This window comes from Salmo trutta, chromosome 4, assembly GCF_901001165.1.
Source record: "Salmo trutta chromosome 4, fSalTru1.1, whole genome shotgun sequence".
NCBI classification, from domain to species: Eukaryota; Metazoa; Chordata; class Actinopteri; order Salmoniformes; family Salmonidae; genus Salmo; species Salmo trutta.
Window position 1 is genome coordinate 23,199,618 of NC_042960.1, and position 24,318 is coordinate 23,223,935.

General features: G+C 42.5%; 1 protein-coding gene across 1 annotated transcript in view; it reads right to left on the minus strand.

Moving 5' to 3' along the window:
- cntrob (centrobin, centrosomal BRCA2 interacting protein) overlaps positions 1–24,318 on the minus strand; it is a 34,953-nt gene that overhangs the window by 7,482 nt on the left and 3,153 nt on the right. Inside the window, exons 6-18 of the mRNA XM_029749411.1 lie at positions 16,245–16,311; positions 15,988–16,117; positions 15,578–15,694; positions 12,273–12,389; positions 11,941–12,039; positions 11,664–11,867; positions 11,188–11,355; positions 10,965–11,071; positions 8,358–8,462; positions 8,124–8,265; positions 7,693–7,867; positions 6,073–6,261; positions 276–475 (exon numbers count right to left, since the gene is read on the minus strand). Of these exons, the coding sequence (XP_029605271.1) occupies positions 276–475; positions 6,073–6,261; positions 7,693–7,867; positions 8,124–8,265; positions 8,358–8,462; positions 10,965–11,071; positions 11,188–11,355; positions 11,664–11,867; positions 11,941–12,039; positions 12,273–12,389; positions 15,578–15,694; positions 15,988–16,117; positions 16,245–16,311 (1,820 nt within the window). The remainder of the gene's footprint in view (positions 1–275; positions 476–6,072; positions 6,262–7,692; positions 7,868–8,123; positions 8,266–8,357; positions 8,463–10,964; positions 11,072–11,187; positions 11,356–11,663; positions 11,868–11,940; positions 12,040–12,272; positions 12,390–15,577; positions 15,695–15,987; positions 16,118–16,244; positions 16,312–24,318) is intronic.

The following is a 24,318-nucleotide window of genomic DNA, read 5'->3' on the forward strand; positions in this document are numbered from 1 at the left end:
AATAATGCTGTAACGTAACAAAATGTGGAAAAAGTCAAGGGGTCTGAATACTTTCCGAATGCACTGCATATGCTTTAGAAATACACTTACAGTTTTGGCAGAAAATACAGGGAGAATTATGATTAATTCTCGGAATGGAACTTTTGTAAAATAACAGGGAAATATTCAAACCTAGTTCATAGTTTTAGAGAACTGTGTGTAAGTGAAAGTAAAGAGAACATAGACAGAGTGTGTGTGAGTTTGTGTGTCACAGAGAGCAAGTGAGAGGTACTCACCATGGAGACATAGTACTGTAGTTCACTCCTCCTTCCGGGGTCAAAGCTAGGGCTGGGGCCAGAGGTGAGGCTGGGACCCCTCTCCGCCCACTGTTGCCTCTCTCCACTCTCAGCTCTCTGTCTTTCTCCCTTATGCTCCTCTTCCTCCTCCACACATCCCCTCAGATCTCCCCCTCTGTCACACAGCTCCTCAAGTCCTGCTACACAAACAGAAAAGTGGCGATGTAGGCACAAGCGTAGAGTATATTTAGCTGTGTAGAGAGATTAACCCTGGATGTGTACGATTGTGTTTTTTTGTTCGTTTATTTGCGTTGTTTGTAACTTTTTTTTTAAAACTTATTTTGTACATAATGTTGCTGCTACCTTTTCTTATGACCAAAAATAACTTCTGGCTATCAGGACTTTGATTACTCACCACGGACTGGCAGAATCCTTTTTTTCCTTTAACCTCTTATGGCTAGGGGGCAGTATTTTCACGGCTGGATAAAAAACGTACCCGATTTAATCTGATTATTAGTCCTGCCCAGAAACTAGAATATGCATATAATTATTAGCTTTGGAGAGAAAACACTCCAAAGTTTCTAAAACTGTTTGAATGGTGTCTGTGAGTATAACAGAACTCCTATGGCAGGCAAAAACCTGAGAAGGTTCTGTTCAGGAAGTACCCTGTCTGACCATTTATTTGCTTTCTTTGACATCTCTTCCAAAAACTAAGGATCAAAAGCTGGTTTTTGATATAAATATGAACTTGATTGAACAGACATGCATGTATTGTATAACATAATGTCCTAGGTGTGTCATCTGATGAAGATCATAAAAGGTTAGTGCTGCATTTAGCTGTGGTTTTGTTTTTTGTGACATTATATGCTAGCTTGAAAAATGGGTGTCTGATTATTTCTGGCTGGGTACTCTGCTGACATAATCTAATGTTTTGCTTTCGCTGTAAAGCCTTTTTGAAATCGGACAGTGTGGTTAGATTAACGAGAGTCTTGTCTTTAAATAGCTGTAAAATAGTCATATGTTTGAAAAGTGGAAGTTTTCGGATTTTAGAGGAGTTTGTATTTCGCGCCACGCCCATCATTGGATATTGGAGCATAGATCAGTGGTTCTTAACCTGGGTTCGATCGAACCCCAGGGGTTCGGTGAGTCAGTCTCAGGGGTTCGGCGGAGGTCAAGACACACACCCGACTCATATGATTCGTGATGACACGCCCCGCTTGGCCATCATTGGCTGCAGGTGATCACGCAACATCGCTTGGCCTATCTGTGCTGCAGGGAATTTGGCGCGCTCAGTAGTCGAATTGTGACTGTCGTGATGGTACGTTGTGTGATTTCTTTCTTAATATTTTAATCCCTTCATACTAACTATGTCGAGCAAAAAAAGAAAGTGGTCGGACGAATATGTACAATATGGATTCACATGTATAACGGAACGTGATGAGAGTCAGCGTCCTAACTGCATGATTTGCAATGCCAAGTTGAGCAATTCTAGTCTAGCACCGGCAAAACTAAGAGAACACTTCCTTAAGCTGCATGGAGATGGACAATACAAGAACACAACGCTCGCTGAATTCAAGGTGAAGAGAGTTATTTTTCCAATTAAGAAGGGTTCAGTGAATGCGCATATGAAACTGGTGGGGGTCAGTACCTCCAACAAGGTTAAGAACCACTGATCTAGATGTAAGAGGTTAACGAGCCTGACGAGGCCGACGCGAACGATATACTGCTTTCTCGTGAACAGGCCAGATCCCCGTGATTTGCGTGAAGATGAGGCGGAGAAAAAGGGGCCGGAGCGCGGGCTGCCTTCTGAGAATTCTTATGTGATCAGAAAAAAAACACTTCCTTCCATTCTGCTAGCAAACTTGCAATCTTTGGACAATAAAAATAGATGACCTAAGCGGAAGATTAAACTACCAATGGGACATTCAAAACTGTAATACCTTATGCTTCACAGCGACGTGGCTGAACGAAGACACAATCAACATACAGCTGGCTGGTTATACGCTGCACCGGCAGGATAGAACAGCGGCATCTGGTAAGACAAGGGGCAGCGGACTATGAATTTTTGTAAATAACAACTGGTGCACGATATCTAAGGAAGTCTTGAGCTATTGCTCGCCTGAGGTAGAATATCTCATGATAAACTGTAGACCACACAACCTAACCTAGAGAGTTTCCATCTGTATTGTTCGTAGCTGTTTACATACCACACAGCTAAATATACCACTAAGACAGCATTGAATGAGCTGTATTCCGCCATAAGCAAACAAGAAAACGCTCACCCAGAGGTGGTGCTCCTAGTAGCCGGGGACTTTAACGCAGGGAAACTTAAATCCGTTTTACCAAATTTCTATCGGCATGTTAAAATGTGCAACCAGAGGGAAAAAAAACTTTGGACCACAGAGACACAAACAAAGCTCTCCCTCCATTTGGCAAATCTGACCATAATTCTATCCTCCTGATTCCGGCTTACAAGCAAAAATTAAAGCAGGAAGCACCAATGACTAGATCAATAAAAAAAGTGGTCAGATAAGGCAGATGCTAAGCTACAGGACTGTTTTACTAGCACAGACTGCAATATGTTCCGGGATTCCTTCGATGGCATTGAGGAGTACACCACATCAGTCATTGGCTTCATCAATAAGTGCATCGATGACGTCCCCCCCACAGTGCCCGTACGTACACACCCCAAACAGAAGCCATGGATTACAGGCAACATCCACACAGAGCTAAAGGCTAGAGCTGCCACTTTCAAGGAGCGGGACTCTAACCCGGAAGCTTATAAGAAATCCCGCTATGCCCTCCGACGAACCGTCAATACAGGACTAAGATCGAATCGTACTACACCGGTTCTGACGCTCGTCGGATGTGGCAGGGCTTGCAAACCATTACAGACTACAAAAGGGAAGCACAGCCAAGAGCTGCTCAGTGACACAAACCTACCAGACGAGCTAAACTACTTCTATGCTCGCTTCGAGGCAAATAACACTGAAACATGCATGAGAGCATCAGCTGTTCCGGAAGACTGTGTGATCACGCTCTCCGCAGCCGATGTAAGACCTTTAGACAGATCAGCATTCACAAGGCCGCAGGGCCAGACGGATTATCAGGACGTGTACTGCGAGCATGCGCTGACCAACTGGCAAGTGTCTTCACTGACAAATTCAACCTCTCCCTGTCCAAGTCTGTAATACCAACATCTTTTAAGCAGACCACCATAGTGCCTGTGCCCAAAAACACTAAGGTAACCTGCCTAAATGACTACCGACCCGTAACACTCACATCTGTAGCCATGAAGTGCTTCGAAAGGCTGGTCATGTCTCACAACAACACCGTTATCCCAGAAAACCTAGACCCACTCCAATTTGCATACCACCCCAACAGATCCACAGATGATGCAATCTCTATTGCATTCCACACTGCCCTTTCCAACCTGGACAAAAGGAACACCCACGTGAGAATGCTATTCATTGACTACAGCTCAGTGTTTAACACCATGGTGCTTTCAAAGCTCATCAATAAGCTAAGGACCCTGGGACTAAACACTTCCCTCTGCAACTGGATCCTGGACTTCCTGACGGTACACCACCAGGTGGTAAGGGTAGCTAATAACAAATGCAGATCCTCAACACAGGGGCCCCTCAGGGGTGCGTGCTCAGTCCCCTCCTGTACTCCCTGTTCACTCATGACTGCACGGCCAGGCTAACATGGTCCAAGCACACCAAGACAGTCGTGAAGAGGGCACGACAAAACCTATTCACCCTCAGGAGACTGAAAAGATTTGGCATGGGTCCTCAGATCCTCAAAAAGTTCTATAGCTGCACCATCGAGAGCATCCTGACTGGTTGCAACTGCTTGGCCTCCGACCGCAAGGCACTACAGAGGGTAGTGCTAATGACCCAGTACATCACTGGGGACAAGCTTCCTGACATCCAGGACCTCTACACCAGGTGGTGTCAGAGGAAGGCCCTAAAAATTGTCAAAGACTCCAGCCACCCTAGTCTTAGACTGTTCTCTCTGCTACCGCATGGCAAGCGGTACCGGAGCGCCAAGTCCAGGTCCAAGAGGCTTCTAAACAGCTTTTACCCCAAGCCATAAGACTCCTGGACACATAATCAAATGGCTACCCAGACTATTTACATTGCCTACCTCCCCTCTGGAACGCTGCTGCTTCTCTCTGTTATCTATGCATAGTCACTTTAATAACTCTACCTACATGTACATTTTACCTCAATTACCTCGACACCGGTGCCCCCGCACATTGACTCTGTACCGGTACCCCCCTGTATATAGTCTCGCTATTGTTATTTTACTACTGCTCTTTAATTACTTGTCACTTCTATTTCTTATTCTTATCTGTATTTTTTAAAACTGCATTTCTGGTTAGGGGCTCGTAAGTAAGCATTTCACTGTAAGGTCTACTACACCTTTCGGCGCATGTGGCTAATAAAATTCTATTTCACCCTGGTCACACCCAGGGCAGCATTATCGTATATTTAGCTTAGGTTGCAGAAGAGACAATTGTGTTAGTGTGTGTCATTGTGTGTTAGTGTGAGTGTATATTTGGCTCTGGTAGCAGATAGATGAGGGCAGACAAAATTGTGATAGTGTGTTAAGTGTGTATTAGTGTGTGTGTTAAGTGTGTATTAGTGTGTGTAAGAGTGTGTTGGCATTACTGTACATTTTTTTGGCCCCTTGTGGCAGAAGGATTCAGGGAGACTGCATAAATCCAATTCTGACATTAACGGATTCGAGGTGAGATGACTATTAGGCTACTGCACAGTCATGTCACACACACCTGAATATGTGTGTAATACCTACCAGTGGAGGCTGCTGAGGGGAGGACGGCTCATAATAATGGCTGGAACGGAGCTAATGGAATGGCATCAAACACGTGGAAATCATGTGTTTGATGTGTTGAATACCATTCCACCTATTCCGCTGCAGCTATTACCACGAGCCTGTCCTTCCCAATTAAGGTGCCACCAACCTCCTGTGATACCTACACAATACACACACACACACACACACACCTGAGTTCTTGTCAGGTTGGTGGTTTCTGGCTGTGTGTGTGTGGTTGGTTCTTCTATCCTTGTGGGGACCAAAAATCCCCAAAGGTTCCCGCATGGAAAATTCTCCCTCGTGGGGACATTTCCCACGTCCCCATGAGGACAAATGCTATTTTAAACTCAGTGGTTAGGGTTAAAATTAGGGTTAGGATTACAATGAGGGTTAGGGGTAAGAGGTTTAGGGTTTGGGTTACAGGTTAGGGTAAAAAGGATTTTGAATATAAATTCATTTTAGGTCCCCACGAGGATAGAAGAACAAAACGTGCACGTGTGTGTTTGTGCCTGCGAACATGTGTGTACCCATCATGTTGTGATTGGGGGGGAAGAAAATGTGACAGTTAAAATAAAAGGATACCATTTTTGACGATATATATCGTATTGTTTGGACTATAATCGCAATATTATTTTTGCGGTAGTTCGCTGTACTTGGACCAAAACTCCAGTATTTTTCCTTCATAGCCTGTTCTCCATCTTTTTAAATAGGGAGACAATTTGTTTTCAGCACTTTTATTTCAATGACTGATCAAAACTTGTTTTCTCATAGCTCTCTTTTGTCCCTCAGCAGCAGACATATGATGAGCAATATGATTGGAACAACAAATCGCAATAAAATCACAGTATCGGCACCAAAGTATCGTGATAATATCGTATCGTGAGGTCCCTGGCAATTCCCAGCCCTACCGTCATGTTGGTGGTTTCTAGCTGGACGTGTGTGTGTGTGTGGGTACCTGTAATGTTGGTGGTGTCTAGTTGTGGCTCCAGAAGGTTAAAGGAGAGAGTGTGGTTCAGCACGCTGAGGTTTCCACTCTCTTCTCTTCCTGCCCCTCTCTCTCTTCCCTCTGTTATCGCTCTTGCTTCACCCTCTCCACTTAATTCCCCTCTCTCTCTGGAGAGTCGGAGGACCACTGCTTGAGCGTCTGGTGAAACAAATATAATAATTATACTAACAAAAATATAATAACAACAATAACAATAGAGAAAGCACTTCTCTCAACTGAGACACTGCAGGACTCTACAGTGCAACCATTACACACACTTTTGGGCCGGTGCAAACCATATTAATGTTTCATGAGCACATTTAAAAAATTATTATTGAGCTTAGAAATCGCAAAATAAAAGTGACTGACAAAAAAATATGGCAATGGGGGCTTGTGGATTTGCCACCATTTACCTTGAAAGTGTTGTTTATGTGTGTTTTTCTCAGCATGCAATGTTTGATTTGAATGTAGTCTCACAAGTCAGACATCAACACCGTATTCTTGGGAATAGAGAATCCGTGCTTGATCTCTGGCACCGTTTGAAGGTTTGAGAAGCTAGCACTTTCAGGATTGAGTGGTCCAATCAGTGAGTTTAACTTCTTCGGGGTAGGGGGCAGTATTTTGACGTCCGGATGAAAAGTGTGCCCGTAGTAAACATCCTGCTACCCAGACCCAGAAGGTAGGATATGCATATTATTAGTAGATTTGGATAGAAAACACTCTGAAGTTTCTAAAACTGTTTCAATGATGTCTGTGAGTATAACAGAACTCATATGGCAGGCAAAACCCTGAGAGAAATCCAACCAGGAAGTTGAAAATCTGAGGCTGTAGTTTTTTAAATTAATTCCCTATTCATTCTACAGTGACTTAGGGGTCATTTTGTAGTTCCTAAGGCTTCCACTAGATGTCAACATTATTTAGAATGTTGTTTTAGGCTTCTACTGTGAACTGGAAGGGAATGAGATACATTTGTATCAGGTGTCTGGCTGAGTGCCATTAGATCATTCATGCGTGTGGCCGTCAGCGGGAGGTGTTTTCTTTTTCCGTTCTGAAGACAAAGGATTTATCCGGTTGGAATATTATCAAAGATGTATGATAAAAACATCCTAAAGATTGATGCTATACATCGTTGACATGTTTCTACAAACTGTAGTATAACTTTTTGGACTTTGTCTGAGCAAAACATACATGTATTGTGTAACATGAAGTCCTATGAGTGCCATCTGATGAAGATCATCAAAGGTTAGTGATTCATTTTAGCTGTATTTCTGGTTTTTGTGACGCCTCTCCTTGCTTGGAAAATGGCTGTGTGGTTTTTCTTGTTGACTTGCTGTCCTAACATAATCTAATATTATGCTTTCGCCGTAAAGCCTTTTTGAAATCGGACACTGTGGTTAGATTAAGGAGAATTTTATCTTTAAAATGGTGTTCTATGTTTGAGAAATTTGAATTATGAGATTTTTGATATTTTGAATTTGCCGCTCTGCAATTTCACTGGCTGTTGAATAGTGTGTCCCGCAGGTGGGACGCTAGCTACCCCAGAGAGGTTAAGCAGAGTGGTTTAAAACATTAAATGTTCCTATTGATTACCTTGTGCCAAGCGAGCAACTTTCTCCCCCTCCTGCTCTCTCTGCACCATGTGCGTGTCAGCTGCAGCTCTGTACTGTACTGTAATGTGTGAACTAGATGATGGTTCCTGTAGTGGATGTTGGTTCATCCAGTCTTTGGGCTCGTACCACAGCGAAGGAAGAGAAGACCCTTCTGCCTGCAAAACAAACACACACAGGTACCTCTACTGGCTGGCTCAGAAGGCTGTGCCTTGACCATTGAAAAAACGGATGATAGCAAATCAACTACACCACAAGCCTAATTCAAGAGTCCCATAAGCATCGTTTTTGGCATGCTACACCGAACCAACATTAGCAGAGGCAGAAAGCAAAAGTGTAAGTCAGTATCTCTCTTAACAGGAGGTGACAGAAATAATCTGTGTGGAAACACTGTTTGAGTGTGAGTATGTGTACCTGTGTGCTGAGCAGTCTCAGTGCTTCTGTCCAATGGGAGCGTAGTAAACTCTGCAGTCTGCTCACAAGCTCCTCTCTCTGCCCTTCGAGCCTCCTCCTGCTCTCCTCCAACAAAGCAGACTGCTGCTTGGAGTGGGCCAGCCTGACACACACACAAAATGGGCAGAAACCACTACAAATGCAAAAACCAACCTGGTGTGATAAACTTTCCGTGTGTGTGTGTGTGTGTGTTACCTGGTCTGGTAGTCCTGGGTGAGTGTCAGTGTGTGCTGCTGTTGTTGCTGTAACTGGGAGGAAAGTTCTCTCTCATGGTGAGCACTCAGATCCAGCAGCTGATTCCTGAAAACACAAGTCAAACACTGTGGAAGTGTGTGTGTTTTCAAGTTTCAATGTCACATGCACAAGTACAGTGAAATGCCTTTCTTGCAAACTCAAAACCCAACAATCAATAACAATGTGATACTATATAAAACACACGAGAAATAAGAAGTATGAAGAACACAATAAGTAAGTAAATAAGCGTACTATATACAGGGACAGTTCCAATAGAATATTTATGCAGGGATACTGGAGTGATGGAGGTAGATATGTATAGGGGTAAGGTGACTAGGCAACAGGATATAAGACAACAGAGTAGCAGCAGCTTGTATGTGAGTGGGTGTGCATAGTCACTATAAATGTATGTGCATATTATGTGTGGGTGAACAGATGGAGTGAGTGTGCACAGACAGTGCAAAAATAAAGTTAACTCAGATAGTCCATGTAGCTATTTTGTTAGCTATTTATAAGTCTTATTGCTTAGATAGAAGCTGTTCAAGAGCCTGTTGGTGTCAGACATGTTGCACCGGTACCGCTTGCTATGCAGAAGCAGAGAGAGTAGTCTATGGTTTTGGTGGATAGAGTCTTTAGCAATTTTCCGGGCCTTCCTTCCACACTGACTGATATAGATGTCCTGGATAGCAGGGAGCTAGGCCCCAGTGATGTACTGGGCTGTCCGCACAACCCTCTGTAGCGCCATGTGATCGACGGCGGTGCTGTTGCCATTCCAAGCAGTGATACAGCCAGTCAAGATGCTCTCAATAGTACAGCTGTAGAACATTTTGAGGATGAGGGCCCAAGCCAAACTTTTTCAACCTCCTGAGGGGGAAGAGGCGCTGCCGGGCCTTCTTCATGACATGTTTTAATTCTTTTGTGATTTGGACAATGAGGAACTTGAAGTTCTTGACCTGCTCCACTGTCGATGTGGAGTACTACGTTTCCTGTAGTCCACGATCAGCTCCTTGGTCTTAAGGGAGAGGATGTTGCTCTGGCACCACACTGCCAGGTCACTGACCTCCTCCCTGTAGGCTGACTTGTTGACGGTGATTAGGGCTACCACTGTTGTCGTCAGCAAAGTTGATGATGGTGTTGGAGTCGTACGTGGGAGTACAGGAGGGAACTCTGTTTTGAGGGTCAGCATGGCAGAGGTGATGTAGCCTACCCTCACCACCACGGGTCGGCCCGTCAGGAAGTCCAGGATCCAGTTCCTGAGGGAGGTGTTCAGACCCAGAGTCCTAAGCTTGGTGAGCGTATTTACAATGACGGCCTACACAGGCCAAACCCGGACGACGCTGAGCCAAATGTGAGAATGAACAGCATTCTCACATAGGTATTCCACTTATCTAGGTGGGTGAGGGCAGTGTGTAGAGGATCTGTTGGAGCGGTATCATTTACATTTTACATTTTAGTCATTTAGCAGACGCTCTTATCCAGAGCGACTTACAGTAGTGAATGCATACATTTCATACATTTTATTATTATTGATTTTTTTTTTCTGTGCTGGCCCCCCGTGGGAATCGAACCCACAACCCTGGCATTGCAAACACCACGCGTTGCAAACACCATGCTCTACCAACTGAGCTACAGGGAAGGCTATGCAAATTGGAGTGGGTCTAGGGTGTCTGGGAAAGTGGAGTTAATGTGTGCCATAACCAGCCTCTCAAAGCACTTCATGATTACAGAAGTGAGTGCTACATGATGGTGATCACAGACTGGGACAAGGAGAGGTTGAAAATGACTGAATATGCCTGCCAACTGTCCTGCGGATGCTCTGAGAACACGCCCTGGAATACCGTCCGCCTCCACAGAATCGCAGGTGTTGCCCTGATTGAAGACCTTTCTCATGTCGGCCTCGGAGAGTGAGATCACCCAATCCTCTTGGTCGGAGAAGGCCCTCACACCCGGCACAAAGTTGTTGTTGTCAAAGCATGCATAAAATGCATTGAGTTTGTCTGGTAAAGAGGCATCGTTGGGCAGATCACGGCCTGCCACATGCGGCGGACGTCGGAGGCTGTGTAATATGATTCCACTTTATTCCTATATTGTCCTGCTCGTTTGATGACTCTGCAGAGGTCATACCAGGACTTCTTGTACTTATTCCTGTCCATGGCCGTAGCTTTAGGGGTGTCTACGATAGCTGTGTGTGGTAGCCCCGTCCTTTAGTTTAGCACCAACATCGGTGTTAATCCAAGGTTTTTGATTGGGGAAGCAGCGAACCCTCACCGTGATGCATTTTCTAATAAAGCCTGTAACAGAGGCTTATCAATGTTATCGGCGCAGTCTCAAAACATATTCCAATCAGCGTTAGCAAAGCAGTCCTGTAGCATAATCTCTGTTTCTGGTGACCATTTCTCAATGGAGCAAGTCACGGGTACTTCCTGTTTTAGTTTCTGCTTGTAAACAGTTAGCAGGAGTACAGAGTCATGATCTGATTTGCCAAATGGTGGACGAGGGAGGGCCTTGCTTGTGGGTAAAATAACTGTGGTCTAGGACTTTATCACCCCTAGTGGCGTTTGTGTGTACCTGTGCTGTTCTTTCAGGGCAATGTGTTCCTGCTGTAAAGCTGACAGTCTCTCAGTCTCCTGTTTCAGTTTTACTTCCAACTGAGAACGCTGGGCTTCAAATCGGGCCTACACACACACACACACACACACACAATTTTGTAAACAAACCCCCAGACCCCCAATTTTGTTAACAAACCCCCAGAGTCATAAGATCTTGTAAACACAGACAAATAGATGTGTACCTGTTCCAAAGCCCAGTCCATGCGCTCCGTGTCCCCCTCTCTCCGAGCCTCCAGTTTCTCCTCCTCCAGCTGTAGCAGTCTCCCCCTCACTTTGGCCAACTCTCCCCTCACCTCCTCCAACACCTGTCTTACCTCCAACAAATGCTGCTCCTCTCGCTGCTTGCACTCCTACAAACAAACGCATGCATGCGCACACACACACAGGATGGGGTCAATTTAGAATTTTGGAATTAACTCCAATTCAAGATGCTTTGAGTTATTTAAAGGACATTGATTCCATTAGGTACGCTTCATACGCAATTAAAAAAACGCTTCATACATGGAAATACTAGTTAGAGACTGCTGTTAGTTGCTAAATAACAGACCAGAGCTGCTTTCAAGGCTTCCGTTTGCGGAAAACATGTTTCTTAGTAACAATTTCAGTTGAGTGATTTAAACAGACATTCCAAAATGTTGGTCATGAGAGACAAACCCACCCTCTCCTCTTGCAGTTGATTGGCTAGCTGGACTGTCTGGTCCTCCAGCGATCTTCTCTCATTGGCTGTTTGCTCCTGGAGGCAGGTCAGAGCAGCCTGGGCTTCCTGGGCCTGTAGATGCAGCCTGTCTCGCTCCACACACAAGAGCTCATACTCACGCCTACAATCACACAGAGACCCTTCCAACTCCACCAGCCGCAGCTCCTACACACACACACACACAGTCAGATAGGTGTAAATGATAGTGCGAGAGAATGTGACTGTGTGTGTTACTCACCAGCTGTCTGTTGGTTCTCTGTAGTTCCTCAGTGTGTTTCTGCTCTTGCTCCAAGGCCTCGGCAACCTGAGCCAGAGACTGCTCTAATTGACCAAGGGTCTGGAAAATACACATGCACGCACGCACGCACACACACACACTATATATTATATACAGTCCTATGTATATGTGATGATAACAAAAGCCAATGACAGTCCCGCCACTTGATTTGGTATAAAGATGTGGGATGGTGGTGTGGAAATGTAACCACTGTCAAATTCAAACAGAGCTATGGATGCAAAGCAGCAACATGTTAAATCTTTGTTGGCACATAAATACTGTGTTTGTGCTACCTCTTGCTGCTTTGTATGTCGTCTCTCCGCCAGCTCCTTCTCTTGCTGTAGTCTCTTCACTCCCTCACTCTTCTCCTGCTCATGTTTCCTCCAGCCTTCAACCACCTTAGCCAGGGTCTGATAGATACACACACAGGTTATTAGTAATATATGGTGACAGCTCCACCTTGGCCTCTGCCAAGGCAGCAGCTGCTCTTCCTGGGGTCCAAACACACCAAAGCACCCACATTATATAAAAAATAAACATTTTTATTCAATAGTCTAACTCCTTGGCTATGGTGATGTTCCTCTATCAACAAAGTCATGTAGAAAGTAAAAAAAGGGTAGTGCTGCTTGATTTAATTTCTTGTGCAAGCTGTTTTAAACATGAAAACACCCAGGTTCCCCAGGATTGGCAATAATCACGTCTGAGTGTCATATTACAAAATGCTAACATCGGCAGAAAGACAAAGATCCGCAGTTAGCAATGCTTCTTAAATGCAGTTATTTCCACAGTGTAAAACAAAATATAAAACAGTGAACTACCGTAATTTCCGGACAATAAGCCGCAACTTTTTTCCCATGCTTTGAACCTCGCGGCTTAAACAATGACGCGGCTAATATATGGATTTTTCCCGCTTTCAAAATGTTTTTCTCCAAAAAAACACATTCTGTAATGTGCTCAGTTTTTTGGCGGCATGAAGCTTTCATTAGACCAATGAAATTGCCGAACGGGTTAAGGTCAAACAACTTTTTTGTTTACTGTTTAGATTAAATCGAGCGCTCTCAAACTTCCCATCATTCTGATTACGGTAGTCATTTTGTCACCCTCATCATGGCAAAGACATGGAGAAATGCATATGATGCAGCTTTCAAGTTGAAGGCGATTGATCTGGCTGTTGGAAAAGGAAATAGAGCTGCTGCACGGGAGCTTGGTCTTACTGAGTCGACGATAAGACGTTGGAAACAGCAGCGTGAGGAATTGACTCAGTGCAAAAAGACAACTAAAGCTTACTGCAAATTTTTTATTTTTTGTTACAAGCAGTATTTGCTTAAAGCCTATTTATTTTTGTTACAAGCCGTGTTTCGTTAAAGCCTATTAATTTTTGTTACAAGCCGTGTTTCGTTAAAGCCTATTTATTTTTGTTACAAGCCGTGTTTCGTTAAAGCCTGTGTAAAGTTAATTTGTTTCAATGTACCGGTAGGCACCTGCAGCTTATAGACATGTGCGGCTTATTTATGTTCAAAATAAATAAAACATTTAAATTCAGTGGGTGCGGCTTATATTCAGGTGCGCTCAATAGTCCGGAAATGACGGTATGTTTGTAATGAATGAGCTAAAGATAAAACCCTACACCACCGCATATCCACTACACAACATTTTCAATACCACCATACAACATCACAATGTGTGCGTAAGCATGTGTTTGTACCTGTGTCTCTCATTCAAGGGTTTCTTTAATTGTACTACTTTCTACATTGTAGAATAATAGAGAAGACATCAAAACTATTAAATAACACATATGGAATCATGTAGCAACCAGAAAAGTGTTAAACAAATCAAAATGTCAAAAGTTAATTTGTGGAATTTCTTTCCTTAATGCGTTTGAACCATCAGTTGTGTTGTGACAAGGGAGGGTTGGTACATAGAAGATAGCCCTATTTGATAAAAGACCAAGTCCATATTATGGCAAGAACAGCTCAAATAAGCAAAGACAAACGACAGTCCATCATTACTTTAAGACGTGAAGGTCAGTCAAAACGGAAAATGTCAATAACTTTTAAAGTTTATTCAAGTGCAGATGCAAAAACCATCAAGCGCTAGGATTAAACTGGTTCTCATGAAGACCACCACAGGAAAGGAAGACCCATAGTTACCTCTGCAGCAGAGGATAAGTTCATTAGAGTTAACTGCACCTCAGATTGCAACCCAAATAAATGCTTCAGAGTTCAAGTAACAGACACATCTCAACATCGACTGTTCAGAGACTGCGAGAATCAATGGATATTAAACAGGTGAAAATCTGTCCTTTGGTCGCCCTTTAGAGTGTGCTCCTAATCTCAGCTCGTTACCTGTATAAAAGACACCTGGGAGCCAGAAATCTTTCTGATTGAGAGGGGGTCAAATACTTATTTCTCTCATTAAAATGCAAATCAATTTATATATGTGTTTTTCTGGATTTTTTTGTTGTTATTCTGTCTCTCCTTGTTCAAATAAACCTACCATTAAAATTATAGACTTATCATTTCTTTGTCAGTGGGCAAACGTACAAAATCAGCAGGGGATCAAATACGTTTCCCCCCTCACTGTATCTCTTTGGTCACCCCCAAAGCCAATTCCTCCTTCGGCCGCCTCTCCTTCCAGTTCTCTGCTGCCAATGACTGGAACAAACTACAAAAATCTCTAAAACTGGAAACACTTATCTCCCTCACTAGCTTTAAGCACCAGCTGTCAGAGCAGCTCAGAGATTACTGCACCTGTACATAGCCCATCTATAATTTAGCCCAAACAACTGCCACTTCCCCAACTGTATTTATTTACTTTGCTCCTTTGCACCCCATTATTTCTATTTCTACTTTGTACTTTCTTCCGCTGCAAATCTACTATTCCAGTGTTTAACTTGCTATATTGTATTTACTTCGCCACCATTGTATTTACTTTTGCCTTTACCTCCCTTATCTCACCTCATTTGCTCACTTTGTATATAGACTTATTTTTCTACTATATTATTGACTGTATGTTTGTTTTGCTCCATGTGTAACTCTGTGTTGTTGTATGTGTCAAACTGCTTTGCTTTATCTTGGCTAGGTCGCAATTGTAAATGAGAACTTGTTCTCAACTTGCCTACCTGGTTAAATAAAGGTGAAATAAATAAATAAAATTTAGAATTCAAGGCACACTTAACCAGCATGGCTACCACAGCGATACACCATCCCATCTGGTGTGCACTTACTGGGACTATCATTTGTTTTTCAACAGGACAATGACCCAAAACACATCTCCAGGCTGTGTAAGGGGAGTGATGGAGTGCTGCATCAGATGACCTGGCCTTCACAATCACCCGACCTCAACCCAATTGAAATGATTTGGGATGAGTTGGACCGCAGAGTGAAGGAAAAGCAGCCAACAAGTGCTCAGCATATGTGGGAACTCCAAGACTGTTGGAAAAACATTCCAGTTGAAGGTGTGTCCAAACTTTTGACTGGTACTGTAGATAACACCCATCCTAAAGATTTGCATGTGTGTGGGAAAAAGAGAGCTAGAGAGAGAGAGAGATAAACAGAGAGAGCGCAAGAGTGTGTATGAGTGTAAGGTGTGTCCACACCTTATCAAGCTGCTCGATCATGATGTCCTTCTTCCGGTCAGCTGACATAGCGAGAGCCAATCGTTGCTGCAGCTCCAGAGCCTTACTCTGCAACACCAGCACCTGCCCCTCACACTGCTAGAGACACACGTAACGTCACAAACCTGCAGCCCCTGCCCCTCACACTGCTCCAGACTAGGGTTGTCCCGATACCAGTATTGGGATAGTGGTACCATGACAACCCTACTAGACGCACACAGTTACACACCAGGCAGCACCTGCCCCTCACACACACATCTGCCCCTCATACTGGCACATAGAGGGGCTAGACACTGACCAGGCTAGAGCAGGCTAAAGCAGGGCTGATCCTCGGGAATTGGAAGGTATTGAGGCCAAAGAATATATCAGGATCAGTGTGTGTGTGTGTTTACCTTGCGGCTGGTCCTCTCCCTGTCTAGGTTCTCCCTAAGGACAGTGGCTTCCGGGGAGGAGAAGACACCGTCAGAACGCAGATGAAAAGAATACCGCGGGAACAACTCCTCTAAACCTCCTACCCCACCACTGGAGAAGAGAATAAGAAAAGTGCAATTTGTTTTACATTTAGTCAAATATGTACCAACAACATAGCTATTATATAGAACACAAAAACGTATTGAAAAACTAAAATAGAGAAGATGTGTAGTGTTACCCGAGTAGCTGTGAGGTGCTGTCACTGTTAAATGACTGGTTGGGACTCTCTGTAACACTGCTGCCTCCTGCAGGACAATACAGGGAATACCATATTGGCAAAGTTTGTGTGTGTGTGTTTGTGAGAATGGCGTGTCTGTCTGTCTCCTTTTTCTTCAGTGTGTGTAATCAGTTCCCTGAATCCCAAATACAAAATCAGCCCCTACCCCCTTGGCACAGATCTAAGAGGATTGGATAGGTGTAAGCAATATGGTGGTGGTTCCACCTAGGGTTGGGCGATGTCAACCTTTGTCCTATCGTGATTATGTTCCCATAAAACATTGTTATATACGATGCGATCACCCCCCCAAAAAGTGTGCTAAAACTACAGTTGTGCTACAGCGCAAAATAAAATGCAACTGGACGAATCATGGCGAAAGATAATGTTGTTGAAAGCCTGAGCAGAGGCTAAATGAAGGCAACGGCAAATCTTTTCTAATATTCCTTTCTTGTGGAGGAGCAGAAAAGGTTTGTGTGTGGCGCACACATGATGCAGCAGTGACCGATGAGGAATAGGCTGTCTTACCGTAGTGAGCTAGGTTATAGGCTACAGGCCGGATAGAAGCGGTCTATAGTCGTCAGAACTGGGTAATAATATTGTTTGTTCCATCTTTCATAAAGCTTTGTTTGATCTTTCATAAAGCTGTGATTGAGAATAGCCTATGCCTAGTCTATGGACTTTAATTCTTGTTATTTTTGAAAGCCACAACTTTAGGACAACACCTTCGTAGGTTAGAATATTTGGGAAATAAGCTAGTATTGATAAGTTATAGTTTATCTTAAAGCTTTTATGATAGTTGGAGAAAAGGTTCAGGATATCTGCAGGTCCCATGAAATTGAATTTAACCTGTTGGGGCTAGGGGGCAGTATTTTCACGGCAGAATAAAAAACGTACCCGATTATAACTGGTTACTACTCTTACCCAGAAACGAGAATATGCATATAATTAGTAGATTTTGATAGAAAACACTCTACAGTTTCTAAAACTGTTTTAATGGTGTCTGTGAGTATAACACAACTCATATGGCAGGCCAAAACCTGAGAAGATTCCATGCAGGAAGTGCCCTGTCTGACAATTTGTTGTCCTTCTAGGGCATCTCTACCAAAAATACAGCATCTCTGCTGTAACGTGACATTTTCTAAGGCTTCCATTGGCTCTAGGAAGGCGGCAGAAAGTGGAATGAGAGCTCTGCAGTCTCTGGGCAAAAAAAAAGCAGGAGTTTCTGTGAGTGGTCAGGCAGGGAACACTGACACTGGAGCGCGCGAATATTGCAAAATGTGCTTTCACCGAAAAGCTATTTTAAAATCGGACATATCGAGTGCATAGAGTTCTGTATCTATAATTCTTAAAATAATTGTTATGCTTTTTGTGAACGTTTATCGTGAGTAATTTAGTAAAACATTTTCCAACAGCCAGATCAATCGCCTTCAACTTGAAAGCTGCATCATATGCATTTCTCCGTGTCTTTGCCATGATGAGGGTGACAAAATGACTACCATAATCAGAACGATGGGTGTAAGGTATAATTATCTTTATACATCGGCACATATATCAATATGTACTACTCTTTTGTTATGCTACATGCATGTGTTTTTATTATGTCCTAAGGGACTGTATGTGATTAACTGCTGGGCTGTGGCTAAATAAGGGGTAAAACTGTTGAGGCATGCAGAAGGCTGTTACACAAACTAGAGTAACATGAGAAACCAATTGATATTGAAATACAATAACAGAAACTGAGCCTGTTGTCAATAGGCTCAGAGTGTACAGGAAGTGCGTCGCGAGGCTGGGACCAGCCTGCACGCCAGCGATAGGATGAGTAAGTTTAAACCATGCTCATCCTCCCTCTGACAGTTCCCGCTCACTGCTGGCCTATCTCTGTCAGAGTATATAAGGAAGAACAAAGGATGGGTCGATCAGTTCTCTGTATACCCTGCGAGGTGGTGCAGTGAGCCCGTATATACGAACATCATATTTTCCATTTGTACTATCATTCTATTTACTTAAAGATTAATGAAATAATCATTGCAAAACTAAGTTGCATGGTTTGTTTATATCCTAATACCAGATTCGATTGACGCAACCCAACATGGGAAGTTTGAGAGCGCTCGATTTAATCTAAACAGTAAACAAAAAAGTTGTTTGACCGTAACCCGTTCGGCAATTTCATTGGTCTAATGAAAGCTTCATGCCGCCAAAAAACTGAGTGCGTCACAGAATGTTTTTTTTTTTTAAATAAATAAATGAAAGTGGAAAAAAAGCGGGAAAAATGCATATATTAGCCGCGTCATATATTATCCTCGTCATATTAGCCGCGAGGTTCAAAGCCTGGGAAAAAAGTTGCGGCTTATAGTCCGGAATTTACGGTAACCTAATTGACAGAGTGAAAAGGAAACCTGTACAGATTATTTGTGGGGGGGGGTTCTCAAAAACATGCATCCTGTTTGCAACAAGGCACACTAAAGTAATACTGCAAAAACAAGTGGCAAAGCAATTATCTTTTTGTCCTGAAAACAAAGTGTTGTGTTATGTTTGGGACAAATCCACTACATTACTGAGTACCTGTCCATATTTTCAAGCACAGTGGCGGCTGCATCATGTTATGGGTATGCTTGTAATCATTAAGGATTTTGAGTTGACGTCGGAGAGTAGTGTGTTGCAGTAGTCAAGACGGGAGATGAATTGGTGTCGTCATTATCTGATCACTATCTATATGCCACAGGAGGCGGCTCACAAGAGGGAACCAAACAGAAATTGTAAATGGTTGGAGGGGGGGCAGATTACTCTGTTTAATTATACACTGCTCAAAAAATAAAGGGAACACTTAACCTCTCCAGGGCTAGGGGGCAGTATTTGCACGACCGGATAAAAAACGTACCCGATTTAATCTGGTTATTACTACTGCCCAGAAACTAGAATATGCATATAATTGTTTGATTTGGATAGAAAACACCCTAAAGTTTCTAAAACTGTTTGAATTGTGTCTGTGAGTATAACAGAACTCATATGGCAGGCAAAAACCTGAGAAGATTCCTTACAGGAAGTGCCCTCTCTGACCATTTCTTGGCCTTCTACACTCTCTTTATTGAAAACTGAGGATCTCTGCTGTAGCGTGACATTTCCTACGGCTCCCATAGGCTCTCAGAAGGCAGCAGAACGTTGAATGATGACTTTGCAGGCCATGGCTGAAAAACAGTAGCGCATTTGGATAGTGGTCGATCTGAGAACAATGAGACTGGGGCGTGCGCGTGCACGAGAAGAGTCCATTTTAGATTTTCTTTGAACGAAAACAGGGTTTCCCGGTCGGAATATTATCGCTTTTTTACGAGAAAAATCACATAAAAATTGATTTTAAACAGCGGTTGACATGCTTCGAAGTACGGTAATGGAATATTTTGACATTTTTTGTCACGATACGCGCCGGGCGTTACCCTTCGGATAGTGTCTTGAACGCACAAACAAAACAGAGGATATTTGAACATAACTATGGATTATTTTGAACCAAACCAACATTTGTTATTGAAGTAGAAGTCCTGGGAGTGCATTCTGACGAAGAACAGCAAAGGTAATCCAATTTTTCTTATAGTAAATCTGAGTTTGGTGAGGGTCAAACTTGGTGGGTGTCAAAATAGCTAGCCTGTGATGGCGAGCTATCTACTCAGAATATTGCAAAATGTGCTTTTGCCGAAAAGCTATTTTAAAATCGGACATAGCGATTGCATAAAGGAAGTCTGTATCTATAATTCTTAAAATAATTATGTTTTTTGTGAACGTTTATCGTGAGTAATTTAGTAAATTCACCGTAAGTTTGCGGTGGGTATGCTAGTTCTGAACGTCACATGCTAAATGTAAAAAGCTGTTTTTTGATATAAATATGAACTTGATTGAACAAAACATGCATGTATTGTATAACATAATATCCTAGAAGTGTCATCTGATGAAGATCATCAAAGGTTAGCGCTGCATTTAGCTGTGGTTTGGGTTTATGTGACATTATATGCTAGCTTGAAAAATGGGTGTCTGATTATTTCTGGCTGGGTACTCTGCTGACATAATCTAATGTTTTGCTTTCGTTGTAAAGCCTTTTTGAAATTGGACAGTGTGGTTAGATTAACGAGTCTTGTCTTTAAAATGGTGTAAAATAGTCATATGTTTGAGAAATTGAAGTAATAGCATTTCTAAGGTATTTGAATATCGCGCCACGGGATTCCACTGGCTGTTACATAGGTGGGACGATTTCGTCCCACATACCCTAGAGAGGTTAACAGTCAACTAGAAAACTAGCTTGCACTAATAAGCCAAGGTTGTCAAAGTCACAGAACTCTGGTAGGCCTACTTCAAACAGGCCGAAAATAAATAATAAATAAATAAAAAACTTACACGAGAAACAGAAGAATAACTAACAAATAAAAGTTAACGAGTAAACACTGCTGCTAAACAGGTAACAAGGAAAGCAGTAGTCTAGCACAATGCTAGCACATACTCTCGCACGAAAATGACTGTGTTGTCGTCTTTCAAATTGTTTAGGCTACCTTGCTCTCCCCTCTGGCAACCGCCCGACTCGCACTGGAACACACAGAGGCATCTTGAAAGTGTGCCTGGAGTATTTTTTGTATATTTTTTCCTTTTTTTTGCCACGGTGGCAACAATTAAGCGGCGGCACAATATAACGGAAACACTTTAGTCACCGCTGTCGCACTTAAGACCTTTGAAAACTGAATTTAATACATTTTAAGACTTAAGTAGTATAGTTGAGTGTTAGTGGGTAGGTGTGTTGATAGGACTTCTCTTTTTAAATCATATGTTTGAGAAGTCCCATTTACGTATTGAAATCCCCAGATAAATTAATTGAACCTGTTTAGGATAGGGGCAGTATTTTCACAGCCGGATAAAAAACGTACCCGATTTAATCTGGTTATTACTCCTGCCCAGAAACTAGAATATGCATATAATTATTTTATTTGGATAGAAAACACCCTAAAGTTTATAAAACTGTTTGAATGGTGTCTGTGAGTATAACAGAACTCATATGGCAGGAAGAACTCATATGACCTGAGAAGATTCCATACAGGAAGTGCCCTCTCTGACCATTTCTTGGCCTTCTATAGCCTCTTTATGGAAAATAGAGGATCTCTGCTGTAACGTAACATTTTCTAAGGCTCCCATAGGCTCTCAGAAGGCGCCAGAACGGGGAATGATGACTCTGCAGTCCCTGGGCGAAAAACAGTAGGGGATTTGGAAAGTGGTCGATATGAGAACAATGACACACAATGACACCATTTTACTTCTTTCAGTCTTTGAACGGATACGTCTCCCGGTCGGAATATTATCGCTATTTTACGAGAAAAATCGCATAAAAATTGATTTTAAACAGCGTTTGACATGCTTCGAAGTACGGTAACGGAATATTTTGAATTTTTTTGTCACGATATGCGCCGGCGCGTTACCCTTCGGATAGTGTCTTGAACGCAAGAACAGAACGCAGCTATTTGGATATAACTATGGATTATTTGGAACTAAAACAACATTAGGTGTTGAAGTAGAAGTCCTGGGAGTGCATTCTGACGAAGAACAGCAAAGGTAATCCAATTTTTCTTATAGTAAATCTGAGTTTGGTGAGTGCCAAACTCCGGGCCCAGTAACTAGAATATGCATATAATTATTGGCTTTGGATAGAAAACACCCTAAAGTTTCTAAAACTGTTTGAATGGTGTCTGTGAGTATAACAGAACTCATATGGCAGTCAAAACCCTGAGACAAATCCTAACAGAAAGTGGAAATCTGATGTGTGGAATCACTTCAAAGCCTTTGCCATTGAAACACACAGGGACTTAATCATTTAGCACTTCCTAAGGCTTCCACTAGATGTCAACAGTTTTTACAAAGTGGTTTGAGTCTTCTATGGTAGAAACTGACCCAAAGAGAGGCTTGGGAAGTTGGTCACAGGGGGAGGGCCATTACTACTATGACGCAGGCGCCCATGGGAACCCTTTTGTTCCGAAACGTTTAGTAAGACAATGCAATCGTCCGCCTTGAATATTATTGAAGCTCTGGTTGAAAAAGGCCCTAAAGATTTATGTTATACAATGTTTGACATGTTTGAACGAACGTAAATATATATTTTTTCCACATTCGTGACGACAAGTCCCGCGCGCTTCAGTACATTATGAGTAGCCTTCGGAATGCGCTAACAAGAAGGAACTATTGGGACATAAATTATTAACTTTTTCGAACAAAACTACATTTGTTGTGGACCTGGGATTCCTGGAAGTGCCTTCTGATGAAGATAATCAAAGGTAAGGGAATATTTACAATAGTATATTTGATTTTAGATGGTTCCAAGATGGCACTAACATGTATCGCCTAGCCTATTTTTCTGAGCATACCACGTCGTTTATTGCAAAGTGTGATTTCCCAGTAAAGTTATTTTTAAATCTGGCAATGCGGTTGCATTCACGAGATGTTAATCTATAATTCTTTGAATGACAATATTACATTTTAACAATGTTTTCGAATAGTAATTTTGTAAATTGTAGCGCTGATCCACCGGAAGCATTTGAGGGAAAATATTTTCTGAACGTCACGCGCCGATGTAAAATGCTGTTTTTATATATAAATATGAACTTTATCGAACAAAAAATGCATGTATTGTGTAACATGATGTCCTAGGAGTGTCATCTGATTAAGATTGTCAAAGGTTAGTGCTGCATTTAGCTGTGTTTTGGGTATTTGTGATGCATGCTAGTTGCTTTGAAAAAGGCAGTGTGATTTTTTTTGGCAGGGTACTCTCCTAACATAATCTAATGTTTTGCTTTTGCTGTAAAGCCTTTTTGAAATCGGACAACGTGGTTAGATTCAGGAGAGGTGTATCTATAAATTGGTGTAAAATAGTCATATGTTTGAGAAATTGAAGTTATAGCATTTATGAGGTTTTGTATTTCGCGCGACGCTGTTGACTAGGGTGGGACGCAAGCATTTTTCCTTTCTTTGGCACGTAGGACACTAGGGACACGTCGGCCGTGAACACAAATTTATAGGAATTGATAGACCTGTTCTGTGTATTCAACAGCTGAGGTGGCAGTTTGGCTTGTTTTTTTGTACTGTTCCTACAATCTTCAGCTTCCTCTTGAGGAGCTCCTGTCCCAGCTTGTGCGAAGTAAAAAAGTTATTGCATGTGATGTGGCCATGGAGTCCCTGTGTTGCTGACGGGCTGGTCATGGGACTGGCTGAGGGTCAATCTCATCCTCTTCTTCCAACTCACTGTCAGAGTCCGAATTGACAGACACATGATCCTCACATTTGGAAAATTGTTAATCTTCCAAAGTGGAAGACACTCCTCTCTCTGCAAAAAGTATTTTTAAGGGCCTCTGAGCAGAGATTATTTTTGCCATACTGATCGATGTTGGTAAGGAGTCACACATGCAAAGCTATTTATTTTTTGTGTTCCTCCCCTAATTTGCACCTGGTTGAGGTAGTGTGGGAAAATACTTTATTTTGATACATTGTGAAAAATTCAGTATTGTAATAACATTGTGCAGGTTCCCGCAAGACTACAAGACTACAAAAAGGTAAAGTGTGAGAAAAGCAGAAGACAGACAGCACCAAGAACCTGTTGAAACAGCAGGTCCAGGGACGAGGAAATACAATTAATCCTAGTAAAAATTCCCTGTCTTAGGTCAGTTAGGATCACCACTTTATTTTAAGAATATGAAATGTCACAATATTAGTAGAGAGAATGATTTATTTCTGATTTTATTTCTTTCATCACATTCCCAGTGTGTCAGAAGTTTACATACACTCAATAAGTATTTGGTAGCATTGCCTTTCAATTGTTTAACTTGGGTCAAACGTTTCCGGTAGCCTTCCACAAGCTTCCCACAATCAGTTGGGTGAATTTTGGCCCATTCCTCCTGACAGAGCTGGTGTAACTGAGTCAGGCTTGTAGGCCTCCTTACTCACACACGCTTTTTCAGTTCTGCCCACAAATTTTCTATAAGATTGAGGTCAAGGCTTTGTGATGGCCACTCCAACACCT